This window comes from Salmo salar, chromosome 20, assembly GCF_965601325.2.
Source record: "Salmo salar chromosome 20, fSalSal1, whole genome shotgun sequence".
Lineage (NCBI taxonomy): Eukaryota > Metazoa > Chordata > Actinopteri > Salmoniformes > Salmonidae > Salmo > Salmo salar.
In genome coordinates this window covers 13478954-13495238 of record NC_138310.1, presented here as the reverse complement: position 1 = coordinate 13495238, position 16285 = coordinate 13478954, and the positions used below count along the sequence as shown (strand labels likewise).

At 43.1% G+C, this 16285-nt stretch overlaps 1 protein-coding gene across 1 annotated transcript; it reads left to right on the top strand.

Annotated features, from left to right (window-relative positions):
* The first annotated feature begins 1186 nt into the window (after nt 1-1186).
* Nucleotides 1187-13885, top strand: lztr1 (leucine zipper like post translational regulator 1). The gene is made up of 20 exons (XM_014160799.3): nt 1187-1806; nt 1945-2007; nt 2120-2176; nt 4160-4239; nt 4330-4438; nt 4555-4638; nt 4730-4787; nt 6546-6685; nt 6850-7051; nt 8015-8059; nt 8825-8935; nt 9133-9225; nt 9647-9742; nt 10146-10344; nt 10627-10796; nt 10916-11199; nt 11456-11605; nt 11790-11895; nt 12011-12091; nt 12638-13885. Exons 1-20 carry the CDS (start codon nt 1517-1519, stop codon nt 12752-12754), a joined length of 2535 nt encoding a protein of 844 aa, XP_014016274.3. The 5' UTR covers nt 1187-1516; the 3' UTR covers nt 12755-13885.
* Nucleotides 13886-16285: the final 2400 nt, after the last annotated feature.

Here is a 16285-nt window from a genome sequence, read left to right as displayed (position 1 = left end):
CTTTTTTTATTATTTAACTAGGCTCCACTCAGAAGCCAATGGTGAGCATGGTGAAGTTATTAATTACACTATGGATGGTGTATCAATACACCCAGTCACTACACAGATACAGACGTCCTTCCTAACTCAGTTGTCAGAGAGGAAGAATACCTCTCATGGATTTCACCATAAGGCTAAAGAAATGTACTTTATGTCATGAATACAAATTGTTATGTTTGGGTTAAATCCAACACAACACATCATTGAGTACCACTCTTCGAATTTTCAAGCATGGTGGTGGCCGCATCATGTTATGGGTATGCTTGCAATCGTTAATGACGAGGGAGTTTTATAGGATTAAAAAAATTGAATAAAGATAAGCACATGCAAAATCCTAGAGGAGAACCTGGTTCAGTCTGCTTTCCAACAGACACTGAGAGACAAATTCACCTTTCAGCAGGACAATAACCTAAAACCCAAGGCCAAATATACACTGGAGTTGCTTACCAAGAAGATATTGAATGTTCCTGAGTGGCCTAGTTAAAGTTTTAACTTAAATCAGCTTGAAAATCTATGGAAAGACAAGAGAATAGCTGTTTAGCAATGGTCAACAACCAACTTGACAGAGCTTGAAAAACAAAAGTACAAATATTGTACAACCCAGGTGTGCAAAGCTCTTAGCTGTAATCACTGCCATAGGTGATACTAACATGTATTGACTCAGGTGGGTGAATACTTATATAAATTAGATATTTATGTTCATTTTAAATACATTTGCAAAAATTTTAAAAAACAACATGTTTTTGTCTTTATGAGGTATTGTGTGTAGATGGGTGAGAAAAACATATTTAATCAGTTTTGAAATCAGGCTGTAACACAACAAAATGTGGATTAAGTCAAGGGGTAGGAATACTTTCTGAAGGCATAGACCAGAGGAACGTACTGTATGTACAGTGCAGTACTTGGGGAAAAAAACGTTTCATTTTCTACCACACATGATGACGTGCGGATAAAGCAAAGAGACAAGCGAGCAACTCACTTTCTTACTGTGATTGGCTAAATATTCCCCATTGAGAGCCAATGGATGAGACTCTGTTGTTCATGGGAAATGATGTTCTAATACATTTCAAGATAAATTGGGAAGTATAAGAAACTCTATTGTATAAACTACAACTTCCAGCAACAATTTCAGGGGCGTGGGCGATTTGTGACACTTTTTGTTTTGCTGCAAGAAAAACATTACGATTGTTGTAGCTAGTAAATGCCACTTTTTGGTAAGATAGATATTAATGGTATATACATTGTAGGAGTATTCTTTTTTTTTTTTTTTTTTTTTAGATAGAGGGGAACATATTAAAGATTTATCATCCCGATGTATTTATTTGTAGGTTGCTGGCTATTCAGTGGCCGTTAACTAGCTAGCTTAGCTAGCTAGCCGGTTAGGGTAACGTTAGCTAAGTTACATCGCCTATTCTTGGTTGCCCTTTCGCCAGTAAAAAGGACGATTTTAAAATGAAAGGAAAGCTTAGCTAACTGAATGACAAACAGTGTATCTGCAAATTCATCTAGTAACTGTATCAGCATAATCCCAGGGTGGGTGGCTTTTGACCTAGAGGGCACGGTCTTGCTATGGACAGCTAAGAAGAGATTGGTTGGATGTGATGGTCATGTAACAATGTCTTGTAAATCCACCAAAGTTGCACCAAGTGTTGATTTCGACCATAGCTGCTCGGACAGTGTGGAATATTTGACACTTAATTTCGGCCCATTCGAGACTGTCCATCGCTGGAGAAGGCTCCCACCGTGTGATGAGTTTGTCGGTGCCAGGTGAGTTGACAGCTAATGTCATTACATATTTCTTTGTAGCTAGTGCGGTGCTGACGACAATGTTGTTAGGCTATTCCTTGTGATTGCTGGTGTGACCATTGTGATAGTTCCATATGTAAAACATTTTCAATTCTGCAGACGCAGCAAGCACACCGTTGTGGCATACAGGGATGCCATATATGTATTCGGGGGAGATAATGGGTAAGACATGTTTGAGTCACATATTCATGTCTCATATCATGGTTTCATTGCAATGTTGGGGTCGTGTGGAAATCCTCAGTGATCTAATTAAGCCCCTATTAACTTCCGACAGGAAAAACATGCTGAATGACTTGTTGCGCTTCGATGTGAAAGACTGCTCATGGTGCCGGTAAGAATCACCTTCATCAATTCCTTTAAATATACCGTGCCTTCTGAAAGTATTCACACCCCTCCACATTTTGTTGTTACAGCCTAAGAGATGTTTTTGTCAATGGCCTGCACACAATGTATGCACGCACGACTGTATGTCGTTTTGGATAAAAGCGTCTGCTAAATGGCATTTATATATATATATATATATATATATATATTGTCAAAGTGGTTTTATGTTTTTAGATTTTTTTTCTCAAATTATTTAAAATGAAAAGCTTAAATGTCTCGAGTCAATAAGCATTCAACCCCTTCGTTATGGCAAGCCTAAATAAGTTCAGCAGTCAACATTTGCTTAACAAGTCACATAGGGGGATGGTGCCGACAGAGAGGGCTGCCTTGCTTCTAGCTCTTAGGAAACTTTGCAGTATTTTTTTTTTTTTATGTATTATTTCTCACATTATTAGCCCAGAAAATGATTTGTGTTACTACATACAGCCGGGACATTTTTACAAGCGTTTCGCTACACCTGCAATAACATCTGCTAAACACAGGTATGTGACCAATAAAAGTTGCATGGACTCACTCTTGTGCAATAATAGTGTTTTAACATAATTTTTAAATGACTCTCATCTCTGTACCTTACACATACAATTATTTTTAAGGTCCCTCAGTTGAGCAGTGAATTTCAAACACAGATTCAACCACAAAGACCAGGGACCTTTTCAAATGCATCGCAAAGTGCACCTATGGATTTTTTTAGTTTTTATATCCATTTGAGCATGGTGAAGTTATTAATTACACTTCGGATGGTTTATCAATACACCCAGTCACTACAAATAAACATGTGTCCTTCTTAACTCAAGGGAAGGAAACCGCTCAGGGATTTCACCATGAGGCCAATGGGGACTTTAAAACAGTTCCAGAGTTTAATGGCTGTGACAGGAGAGAACTGAGGATTGATCAACAACCATGTAGCTACTCCAAAATACTAATCTAATTGACAGAGTGAAAAGAAGGAAGTCTGTACAGAATACAAATATTTCAAAACATGCATTCTGTTTAGAACAAGGCACTAAAGTAATACTGCAAAGAATGTGGCAAAGCAATTCACGTTTTGTCCTGAATACAAAGTGTTATGTTTGGGGCAAATCCAAAACAACACAAGAAGACAGTGAATGTTCCTGAGTGGCTGAGTAACAGTTTTGACTTAAATCTAGTTGAAAATCTATGGCAAGATGTGAAAATGGTTGTATAGCAATGATCAACAACCAATTTGACAGAGCTTGAAGAATTTTGAAAAGAATAATGGGCAAATGTTGCACAATCCAGGTGTACTCAACAGGATTCAACCTGTCTCTAATTAGTCTCTCTTGTTTTGGTCTCTCCACAGGAGATATGCTGCCATTCTATCAGTTAAACCACCTCAAGTGGTAGTTTAGAATTAATCTTCAATCTAAGTTTATATTTTTACAAAAATTCTTTGAGCAACAGGCTAAAAATGAGTCTTGGTTTAAAGTGAAAACTAAACTTAGATTACAGGAATGATTTAATTTAAAACTAGTTTTCAAATTTGGTGCAATAAGATTAATAGATAAACCTTGATTTAACCCAGTTTAAGAATTATTCCATGTTGGTGCAACGCACCTTTAGAGACTTGCCCAGAAAGACTCACTGCTGTAATCGCTGCCAATGGTGCTGCTACAAAGTATTGACTCAGGCATGTGAATACTTAGGTAAATTAGATTTCTGTATTTCATTTTCACAACATTTGCAAACATTTCTAAAAACATGTTTTGACTTTGCCGTTGTAGGGTATTGTGTGTAGATGGGGGGGGGGGGGATATTTAATCCATTTTGAATTCAGGCTGTAACACAACAAATGTGGAATACGTCAAGGGGTATGAATACTTTCTGATGGCATTGTACATGACACTGACGATACTGTTCTATAAGATCCATCATATTTGAACTGAGGGCTGACAAACTGAATGTGTTCCAGAGCCTTCACCACCGGCACGCCACCTGCACCCAGGTATCACCATTCTGCCGTGGTGTATGGCAGCAGCATGTTTGTGTTTGGTGAGTTTTTCTTCACTGCCTGCCAGTTTGTGTTCGTCTAACTTTACATGTGGTCCACAATGGCCTTAATCTTGTATTTTAACCTTTCAGGGGGCTACACTGGCGATATCTACTCAAACTCCAATCTTAAAAACAAAAATGACCTTTTTGAGTACAAGTTTGCAACAGGACAGTGGACGGAGTGGAAAGTGGAGGGCAGGTAATTTATGATATAGGGAAGTACAATATATACATGTGCTTACCAAAATATATCACCTCTTAGTCCGTCATATTGCTTCAAGCAGTGGTGTAATCATGTCTTTGTTTATATTTCAGTTTGCCTGTGGCCAGGTCAGCACATGGTGCCACAGTGTACAGTGATAAGCTATGGATATTTGCTGGCTACGATGGAAATGCCAGGTAGGTTTGTTTGACAATTGTCATATTTATTGATAATGTCCTGATATTTACATAAAAAGATAACTGATTTCATGGTTTTCCCTACCTGCAGGTTAAATGACATGTGGACCATCAGTCTTCAGGACCGAGAGCATGCCTGTTGGGAGGAGGTCATTATGCAGAACCTTCTCTTAGCAAAGGGACACACTCACAGGAGAATCTTCAAGCACACTCAAGATTATAGAAACGCAACCAACCACACATAATGCATATACATACAGTGCCTTTGGAAAGTATTCAGACCCCTTGACTTTTTCCACATTTTGTTACATTACAGCCTTACTCTAAAATTGATTAAAACATTTTTTTCCCCTCAATCTACACACAATACCCCATAATGACAAAGCAAAAACAGGTTTTTAGAAATTCTGGATAGTTTATTTTTATTTATAAATTATCACATTTATATTAGTATTCACACCCTTTATCAGTACTTTGTTGAAGCACCTTTGGCAGCGATTACAGCATAGACTCTTGGGTATGATGCTTGGCACACCTGTATTTGGGGAGTTTCTCCCATTCTCTGCAGATCCTCTCAAGCTCTGTCAGGTTGGATGGGGAGCGTTGCTGCACAGCTATTTTCAGGTCTCTCCAGAGATGTTAGATCGGGTTCAGTTCCAGACTCTGGCTGGGCAACTCAAGGACATCCAGAGACTTGTCCCGGAACTACTCCTGCGTTGTCTTGGCTGTGTGCTTAGGGTCGTTGTCCTGTTGGAAGGTGAACCGTCGCCCCAATCTGAGGTCCTGAGCGCTCTGGAGTAGGTTTTCATCAAGGATCTCTTTGTACTTTGCTCCATTCATCTTTGCCACGATCCTAACCAGTGTCCCAGTCCCTTCCGCTGAAAAACATCCCCATAACATGATGCTGCCACCACAATGCTTCACCGTAGGGATGGTGCCAGGTTTCCTCCAGACGTGACGCTTGGCATTCAGACCAGAGAGTTCAATCTTGGTTTCATCAGACCCTATAATCTTGTTTCTCATGTTCTGAGAATCTTTAGGTGCCTTTTGGCAAACTCCAAGTGGGCTGTCATGTGCCTTTCACTGAGGAGTGGCTTCCGTCTGGCCACTCTACCATAAAGGCCTGATAGAGTGCTGCAGAGATGGTTGTCCTTCTGGAAGGTTCTCACATCTCCATAGAGGAACTCTAGAGCTCTGTCAGAGTGACCTTCGGGTTCTTAGTCACCTCACTGACCAAGGTCCCTTTCCCCCGATTCCTCTGTTTGGCCGGGCGGCCAGCTCCAGGAAGAGTCATGGTGGTTCTAAATTTCTTCCATTTAAGAATGATGGCGGCCACTGTGTTCTTGGGGATCTTCAATACTGCAGAAAATGTTTGGTACCCTTCCCGAGATCTGTGCCTCCACACAATCCTATCTCGGCGCTCTATGGACAATTTCTTCGACCTCATGGCTTGGTTTTTGCTCTGTCATGCACTGTCAACTGTGGGACCTTTATATAGACAGGCATGTACCTTTCCAAATCATGTCCAATTTAATTTACCACAGGTGGACTGCAATCATGTTGTAGAAACATCTCCAGGATAATCAATGGAAACAGGATGCACCTGAACTCAATGTCAAGTCTCATAGCAAAGGGTCTGAATACTTATGTAAATGAGGTATTTCTGTTTTTATTTGTAATAAATTTGCAAAAATGTCAAATAACCTGTTTTCGCTTTGTCTTTATGGGATATTGTGTGTGAGGATTTAAAAAAAATATATAATCCATTTTAGAATAAGACTAACGGTACAAAATGTGGAAAAGGTCAAGGGGTCTGATTATGTTGCGAAGGCACTGTACATGGCAACAACAAAAAAATGCGTAGGAAAGCAAATGCTGATGTCATTTCTGTTTTTGTGGTGTCTCAGATTGAACAGAGCGGTGAGATCCCTCCCTCCTGCTGCAACTTCCCTGTAGCCGTGTGCAGGGACAAGATGTTTGTGTTCTCCGGCCAGAGTGGAGCCAAGATCACCAACAACCTCTTCCAGTTTGAGTTCAAGGGCCACATGTGAGTAAGCCAGATCAGACTGAACGTTAATAAAGCCATTCTGAACGAGTAGACACAAAAGAGAGGCATTTAATGACACTACGAGGGGAGAGCTTGTGCTGATGATGTCCGAGGGTCAGATGACCGAGATTCTGTCTTGTCGATCCTCCCGCGGTCTCGCCCAGGTGGACGCGCATCCCGACTGAACACCTGCTGCGGGGCTCCCCCCCGCCCCCCCAGAGGCGCTATGGCCACACCATGGTGGCCTTCGACCGTCACCTGTACGTGTTTGGAGGCGCGGCCGACAACACGCTGCCCAACGAGCTGCACTCCTACGACGTGGACTCCCAGACCTGGGAGGTGATCCAGCCCAGCCTGGACAGCGAGGTATGTGCTCAGCGGGTGTCCACTGGTCACCGAGTAGGGCCCCTAGTTATTAGTACTGATTAGTCTTAAACCCATTCCCAAATCCACTCCTAGCCCCTACCCCCGTGCAGTTGTAGAGAATATGATTGGTGTAAGCAATTTGGGATTAGTTCCACCTTGCTCTCTGATAGGGGCTAGGTGGAATTTTCTCTATATTGCTTAAACCTATCAAATAATCTCAGATGTCCAGAAGTGCCTAGGGGTTGTAATGTATTCTCTATACCCGAAAAGAAGTGAAAATGTGGCATGTTTGCATTGTCGGGTGGATTGTCATATTTTTGGACGTAGCCCTAATTTGATGTCAGAGGTACCCATGTGTCTGTATTGATCGGGCTGCCAATACTACAGAACATTAGAGAGATGAGTTGCATAGCAAGCAGGGAAAAAAGACGGCAACTTTAATAAGCTCCCACAGTGATTTATTGAGACGCACACCTAACATACAACTTTGTGTGCGTCTCAATAAATCACTGTGGGAGTGTATCAGAGTTGCTGACATAACTTCAGATTATGGAAAATTCCACCCCAAAAATGATCTTTTGGTATTTGTTTCATTAGTTCATTGTTGATATAGTCGACAAAATGTTTTGTACGTCAGCAATCAAGTTTTCTATAGTTGGTTATATATCAAAATACAGAAATACAGCCTGTATGACGCAAAACGCAACATCATATTGTGCAAAATGCATCATACCGGCTGTATTTCTATATTAAAAGTTATATATCTTGAAAACTTGATTGCTGACATACAAAACATTTTGGTACTATATCAACAATGCACGAATTAAACAAATACCAAAAGATAGTTTTTGGGTGGAGTTTTCCATTAAGATATGTGCATATTTTTGCATACCATCCATTACGTTTGTGCCATTGATTTACATGTATATGTTTTGAAGTCCCACTGCTCTCTACCTTTTCCAGGATCCCCTTGGAAACGAGATGACCTCATCTCAAGGGTCAATCCTGGTAAAATATCTTTAATCAAATAGAAAATGTCTCTTTCTGTTTGCTCTCTCTCGTCTTGTAAGCTCCCGTAGCTTTTCTTCTCCATACAGTTGCAGCTCAAAACAAACACAAAAAACAACCTCTGTTTGATTTAAGCCAATCTGGGTGGTTCTTCTTCTCCTCCTCGCACATACCCTCCCTTCTGAGTACTCAAAAACAGAAACAAACAAGCTCCAGAGGAAATAAAAAAGAATCTACGGAGTGCAGCTTTAAGAACATCATTGTGTATACAGTCAGAATGTAATAGCTCAACAAGCCACTGGTTAGGCATGCGCATAATTGGGGAGCAAAATAATAAGTTATGGCCAAAAACCCCATAGACTAATTGATTGTCCACCTTGGATCTTCCTTTGCCTATAGACCTGTGTCTATGCGGTATGAGCCACTAACTGCTGGGTCATATTCATTAGGGCACATAGTCACAAAAACGCTTTAAAACGTTGTGCAAAGGAAAATAAAAATGTTCAGGTCAGGTAGTCCCTCCTTGTTTCATTTAGTTTTCTTCTGTTTGGTGCCTAATGAACACGACCTAGGGGATTTCTAAAACATGGCTGAGGAGAAAAAAGCCATTGCATCTCTTGCCTCTTGTACCACGAACTGACCTCATCCGCTTTCCTCTCTTTCTAGTCATTTTGAAGGGATCTTCAGCTAAACCAGTGGGGGTCTCGTTTGTCCATGCTGTCCTAATCACTCCCTCTTTCTCGCCCATCCTGTCTCTCCCTCTAGATGCCCAGTGGAAGACTTTTCCATGCGGCCGCTGTGATCCAGGATGCCATGTACATTTTTGGGGGAACGGTGGACAATAATGTGCGCAGCGGGGAGATGTACAGATTCCAGGTGGGCGTCTGTGGGAGTTGAAAAACATTTTTAAGGTCAAAACACACAATCAGCTACCCTACGTGTCACTGTGTTGCTCTGCATGATGGGAACAATCGAAGTATTGATTGAAGAAAATTAAATGGGTTAAATAGGACTATTTAGTCACTCACTACCCATATTAACCCTTATGAACTTTTGTTATTCTTTTCCGTCAGTTTTCTTGCTACCCAAAGTGCACGCTCCACGAGGACTATGGCAAGCTGTTTGAGAACCGTCAGTTTTGCGATGTGGAGTTCATCCTGGGAGAGGTGGGTCCTCACAGCTATCTACGTGCTGCTGGGAGACAGAATGGTAGAATGGTGAACTTACTAAAGGACTGAGAGGTTGACCATGTGATATTAGGTTGCTTCTTGTGTAAATATTTTCTGTCTGGATTTTAATGATTTGTATGTAGGCACCAAATGCAAATGCAAAAAAACAACAAAAAAACAACGGACTGGAACAAGGACTTGTCTAATAAGAAATGCTAATTTTCGTCTTCCTTTGCGAAACGTTTTAAAACGTTTCCTGTTGCATGCCCTAATGAACACGACCCTGCCTCGTAGAGGACAAAGGTGGATCAGCTGCCTTTTTAAGTGATTGTCCAGCTTTCTGCTTCCCTTTCTCTTTTTTTCCCTCTTTATTTTGACCTCCTCTCTTTCTCACTCCCTTTTCTTTCTCCGACTGCAGAGGGAGGAGAGAGTCCTTGGTCATATTGCCATCGTGACTGCAAGATGCCAGTGGCTGAGAAAGAAGATCCTGCAGGCCCGGGATAGACAGAGACAGGTCAGTGGAGAGCGCTTGGGTCCTCTTCTCACCTTCGTCATGCTTTAGTCGTCAGTCTACCATTATATAATGACATGGTCGAGCACACACACACTTTACACAACTGTCAACATTATTCAGTATCATGTGGTCCATGCAAGAATTGAACCCACATTGCTGGTGTGGCCAGCACCATGCCCTTAACTCACTGAGCCAATGGGACGACCATTTCCTAATTATTTGAATGTAACACACATGGGGCTGATTCCTGTGACTCAGATTGAACCTAGCTCTGGACTACAAAGCCTTTTCAATGGAGAACCTTCATTGAAAGGGCTTTTTTGTCCAGGACTAGGCTTAATATGTCTGGGAAACTGGCCCGTGAAGTAGTGACTGGTAGTAAGTGTCCTATATCTGTGTGCAGAGGATTAAACAACAGGAGAACAGTGAGGAGGGGGGCGAGGAGGGAGCAGGGGCCGGAGGTCCCAGGGATATCCCAGGGGGCACCAGGGCTTCGGGGAACCAACCCATGCTGGAGGTGCACATCAGAGAGGCCGAGGCCCAGCCCTTCGAGGTGTTGATGCAGTTCCTGTACACAGACAAGATCCAGTACCCGCGCAGAGGTCAGAGTTCACCCACCGCTTCCTCATACCTATTCATAACCAAATCAACCCTTAGCTCCCAGCCCCCAGGGCACCCCTATCAGAAGGCAAGGTGGAGAAATTACCATATTGCTTGAACCCAGCAACTCCTCTCAGGTCAACAGGAGTGCACAGGGGGTAAGAGCTAGGGGATCGATTTGGGATTAGTGAAATATTTACCCTCACACATACTGCATACGGAACCTCTTTTTAAGATCCTCTGCAAATTACTAAAATGTCGATGTTTTCTTGGACTCTCCTCAGGTCACGTCCAGGATGTTCTGCTAATCATGGATGTCTACAAGCTGGCTCTGAGCTTCAAGCTGTCGCGGCTGGAGCAGCTGTGTGTGCAGTACATCGAGGCGTCGGTGGACCTCCAGAACGTTCTGAGCGTGTGCGAACAAGCCAACAAGCTGCAACTCGATCAGCTCAAGGTAGGACGACCGTAAAAGAGGGTTTTGCTAATTCCAGGTTGTAAAATCAAGCATTAGCAAAAGAATGATTCTGTCAGTAATCTATCGCTCACACGACCTGTTCTTCTGTCCCACCATAGGAGCACTGTCTTAACTTTGTGGTGAAGGAGACTCACTTCAACCAGGTGATCATGACCAAGGAGTTTGAGCACCTGTCCACCCCTCTGATCGTGGAGATAGTCCGGCGAAAGCAGCAGCCTCCCCCCAGGGTGTACTCGGATCAGCCCGTGGACATCGGCACCTCCCTGGTGCAGGACATGAAGGCCTACTTGGAGGGCGGCGGCCTGGACTTCTGTGACATCGTCCTGCTATTGGACGGACACCCGCGGCCCGCCCATAAAGCTATACTAGCCGCCCGCTCAAGGTACTGTCACTGTACAGGGCTGTGATCAGTGGGGAGAAACGTTTTGACATGGATGTCCTAACTGATTATTTTTCCCCCCATTGCAAAACTGTTGCGGTAACGTCTCGTGCCCTACTGAACACGACCCAGGTCTATTTGAATCCCACTGAATCCCATTGATTATTTGTGTTGAGTTACTTTCCCTGACTGCGTGTGCATTCGTTTGTATGTGTGCAGGCTTCTATATGGGGCTGATGTGTCTCTTTTCTCTGGACAGCTACTTTGAGGCGATGTTCCGTTCCTTCATGCCCGAGGACGGCCAGGTGAACATCTCCATCGGGGAGATGGTGCCCAGCAAGCAGGCCTTCGAGTCCATGCTCCGCTATATCTACTACGGCGACGTTAACATGCCTCCGGAAGACTCTCTGTATCCTCCCCACTCGGCCCATACGTGGCCAGCATCTTCCGCATTCATTTGTTATAGTGTCCAATACTATGGGGGAGCCAATTTGTACAATGCTACACGCATATTGTGTCATTAAAAGTGGCAACACTATCACTTAACGGTACTGATGTTTGTGTGCAATGACGGCCTTGACTCTTGATAACAGCTACCTGTTCGCAGCGCCATATTACTATGGTTTCTCCAACAACAGGCTACAGGCCTACTGCAAGCAGAACCTGGAGATGAATGTGACGGTGGAGAACGTCCTCCAGGTATACTGCACCCACAACGTTAATCCCCGCTCACGTGTTCCAATCTAGCCTGTAGCTGTATCCTGTTAGTGTGTGCCGCATTCATCCCCCTTCAGTTCCGTGTCCTTCATTTCAGATCCTGGAGGCGGCGGACAAGACCCAGGCCTGGGACATGAAGAAGCACTGCCTGCACATCATCGTCCACCAGTTCATCAAGGTGGGTGGGCTACTGGTGTCCGGAGCCCTGGGGGCGTGTTGCCTCCCACTCCACAGCTAAGCTAAGCCCCTGAGGGGAAACTCTGTGGGGAATCCCCCCCCCCCCCGTTCCCAAATGGATTACCCCAGTCTTCCTCTCTACACAGTGGTTAGAGAAGAGACATTTTACAGCCAAGCACGCAGTCCAAGCACCTTATCCTTCACGCTTGTCGGCTCTCCTTACAGTGCCATTTGGGAATATCTTTTTGTCTTAACTAACCAAGCGAAATACTACGTTCCTCTTTTTTTACGCCAGGGGTCTCAAACTTGCCACCCTCGAGCCAGATGCGGCCCGCATGCCGATTTCATGCGGCCCGCAGTTGTCTTGGTAATGTCTTACTCGTCAGGGTTTTCAGTTTTGCACTTCTCTGTTTTGAGCCGCTATTTTTTTTCACTCCCTCTTTTGGCTTTGCTCGACAACTTTGCTCTTCCTGAGTCTTTGTTTGATCATGACAGTTTTCTTTAATTTGTTGCTTCTTTCCTTCCCCCCTCCCCCTCCCTCCTGAAGGTGTCCAAGCTCCCCAACCTGAGGTCCCTCAGCCAGCTGCTGCTGCTGGACATCATCGAGTCTCTTGCCTCACACATATCAGACAAGCAGTGTGCAGAGATGGGCTCCGACATCTAGGACCAGGCTGCTCACTTCTCCCTCACGAAGCCCTCCGTGTCTGCTCCCTCCCTCTTTAGTCATTCCCTTACACCAGTGGAGGCTGGCGGAAGGAGAAGTGGGGAGGACGGACTCCCCTGCCCCCTCCCCATTTCTCCTTCCACTAGCAGCCACTGCCTTATACGTTACAGTGGGCCTTACATAGCATTTCTTCAACCTTGTCCTAAATGTCAATTTGTATCTATGCTGGGTTACCTTGTATCAGCTCTCTTATTGGAAGATGATCACCTGAATGTGTACATCTGGGCCAGGCTTGAGAATGCTGATCTTCACGATTGCGCTAGCATGAAGTAACCTTCCGTTCATCCTTGTTCAGTTAGCCTGATTTCAGTTAGCATGGTTTATAAGTACCCTTTTCATCTACTTATTTCCTCATATATTCATCTTCTAATTTCAGAAGTGGTGTAAAAAAAAAGAAAGTTGAATTCTCCTGCATAGTAAGACTACATACCACGGGAGGTTGGTGGCACCTTAATTGGGGAGAACGGGCTTGTGGTAATGACTGGAGCGGTATCAGTGGAATGGTATCAAATTCATCAAACATGGATTCCATGTCTTTGCTGCAATTCCATTCGCTACGTTCCAGCCATTATTATGAGCCGTCCTCCCCTTTGCAGCCTCCACTGGTACATACTGTATATGTATCTATCATAGAATAATTATTTATGGTTGCACTATTACAAAATACATTTTACAAAGTGTTTAAGACATAGTGGTCATTATTCCGAGGGGATTCTGTTTCCCTTAGCCATTCAATGAACACCCTGAATTAGTTGCTAAGTATTTCCCCCCTCTGCTTTGCGGTCAAGATGGTTTCAGATTAGCTATGGCATGTCTAGTACTTGAGTGGTGTTTATCTAAGCTTGGGAGAACCATGTTTTGTTTAACATAGGAATTGAATGGATGTTTAACATTGGCAAACACAAGGGCCTATATTTCTCAGTCTCTGAACCAGCAGCGGCTGTACAGTTTGCAGAAATAAGCCCACTCAAATACTCCGTTTTAGTTATGACGACATGCTGCTAAGTCAAATGTTTGTTCATGTTGGTGCCGTGTACTCAAAGCTTTAATAAATGACCTATATGAAGTTCATCAATTAGTCTGTATACTTAGCGTACACCCCATCTTGTCACCCATAATAGGTTAGCATTGTTTCAATTGTTGTTTTGCTATGAGGGAGATTATCAGTAATTTTGTGAAGGCTCCCAAAACCCCAATAAGCAACAATCTAAAGGAGAACACTTTTTGAAGAAAAACATTTATACAGTTTAACTACTAGGTCTCTCTTTCTCCTGCTGTGTACTGTGTCTACCCGTTCCTGACCTGAAACATAAGTAGAAAAGAGACTGACTTGATTCTAGCACAATGTATCTCTTGCTCACCGGCTGCCAGTAGTGCGCAACCAATATTGCCTTTAGCCCATAGAGATAGATACAGAACCCAAGTGCCCAAAACCCTGTTTTAGCATGGGCATCGTCATTGAGGACACATCATTTTGAAGTAGTCAACTGGATAGGTCTTCTTATGGGTTAAGGTTCACATAATTCCATCCAGGTCATTAGCCAATTAATTAGACTCATGAGCAAACGTTCCATAACTGCAGGTGGCAGTAAATCACCAACCTAGGCTTTATACCTGTTCAAACAACACCCTCCAGGGGGCAGTAAATCACCAACCTAGGCTTTATACCTGTTCAAACAACACCCTCCAGAGGGCAGTAAATCACCAACCTAGGCTTTATACCTGTTCAAACAACACCCTCCAGGGGGCAGTAAATCACCAACCTAGGCTTTATACCTGTTCAAACAACACCCTCCAGGGGGCAGTAAATCACCAACATAGGCTTTATACCTGTTCAAACAACACCCTCCAGGGGGCAGTAAATCACCAACCTAGGCTTTATACCTGTTCAAACAACACCCTCCAGGGGGCAGTAAATCACCAACCTAGGCTTTATACCTGTTCAAACAACACCCTCCAGAGGGCAGTAAATCACCAACCTAGGCTTTATACCTGTTCAAACAACACCCTCCAGAGGGCAGTAAATCACCAACCTAGGCTTTATACCTGTTCAAACAACACACTCCAGGTGGCAGTATGCAGCCTTTCAGTTTGTTTACTAACTCATAGAAGTAGTAGAAGAAAATGGACCTCTTCAAAATTGAGATGGCCTCAATGGCGCTGCCCGTGCGCTCACAGACATATTGCGTCCTCTAACCGTCGCTATGCTTTAGCTGTTGGGCTGCAGCAAGCTGGCATTAGAAAGTTGAAATATTAGACTTTTTGAAATCCAATAGATATTGAATCAGGGGACCACTTGAGGGAAATGGTGCACACCAGGCGCTGCACCAAAGCTGAAGGAGACCTTCAAGTCTGCACAGGTTAATCCTTGACCTTTGTCTAAACAAATTAGCAGTGTATTCCAGTAGTGTCAGGTACCAATGATATGTGGAAGATAAGCTTGCACTCCCCAAAAATGTATGACATACTGAATGATATTTTGATATTTCTGTATACCGGTAGTCAACCTTACCTAGGGTTGCGAAGGGAGGGTATATCACATGTAAAATATATTGAATAAAATGACAAAACATTATCCTCAAAATAAACCAACTTAGAGAATACCATTGGTGTTTCATATGAGGGTTTCAGCATGAAAAGGTCTTTTTTTTTTTTACAAACTATGTCAATATGTTAATGTTTTGGCATCAAACTGGGAAAGAGGGATACCTAGTCACTTGTACAACTGAATGCCTTCAACTGAAATGTGTCTTCCACATTTAACCCAACCCCTCTGAATCAGAAAGGGGGCTGCCTTAATCGACATCCACGTCTTCAGCGCCCGGGGAACAGTGGGTTAACTGCCTTGCTCAGGGGCAGAACGACAGATTTTTACCTTGTTAGCTCGGGGATTCGATCCAGCAACCTTTTGGTGGTGGCAGTTGTGAAAAAAGTCAATAGTTGGAAGAGTTGGAGTTAATTGAAAATAATGCCATTGTTGATTTCTTTCATTAATTAGGCTATTTTCTCTTGAACCATATGGTCTATTTCAGGGGTGTCAAACTCATTCCACGGAGAGCCTAGTGTCTGCGGGTTTTTGTTTTGAGGAGAGTTACTTACTAATTAGTCATCTTAATTAATCAATCGAGTACAAGGATGGAGTGAAAACCCACAGACACTTAGCCCTCTGTGTAATGAGTTTGACATGTGGTCTTTCTACTAGAAACTCATGTACACATATTAAATGAATACTAAATATTAATAACTTTTTTTAAATGTAAGTATAAATTCCCTAAAGTCAATGAATGAAAGACTCAAGGGCTTAGTGGCCAGATAGGATTTCATGTTCCCTGCCAGCTACAAACCCAGAGCTCTAAAACCTAAATGAGGACCTCACCAAGTGTTGGGCTCTTGTTTAGCCTAAGTACTATTGCTTTGAGCACGAGGTGCTATTCATAGTTTACATTTACATTTACATTTAAGTCATTTAGC

Excerpts from the sequence above, each read along its gene's own strand:
- lztr1 (XM_014160799.3), top strand. The coding sequence starts at position 1,517 with ATGACAAACAGTGTATCTGCAAATTCATCTAGTAACTGTATCAGCATA. Across the intron at positions 1,807-1,944 it reads GATGAGTTTGTCGGTGCCAG|ACGCAGCAAGCACACCGTTG; the intron begins GTGAGTTGACAG and ends TCAATTCTGCAG. Across the intron at positions 11,200-11,455 it reads ATACTAGCCGCCCGCTCAAG|CTACTTTGAGGCGATGTTCC; the intron begins GTACTGTCACTG and ends TTCTCTGGACAG.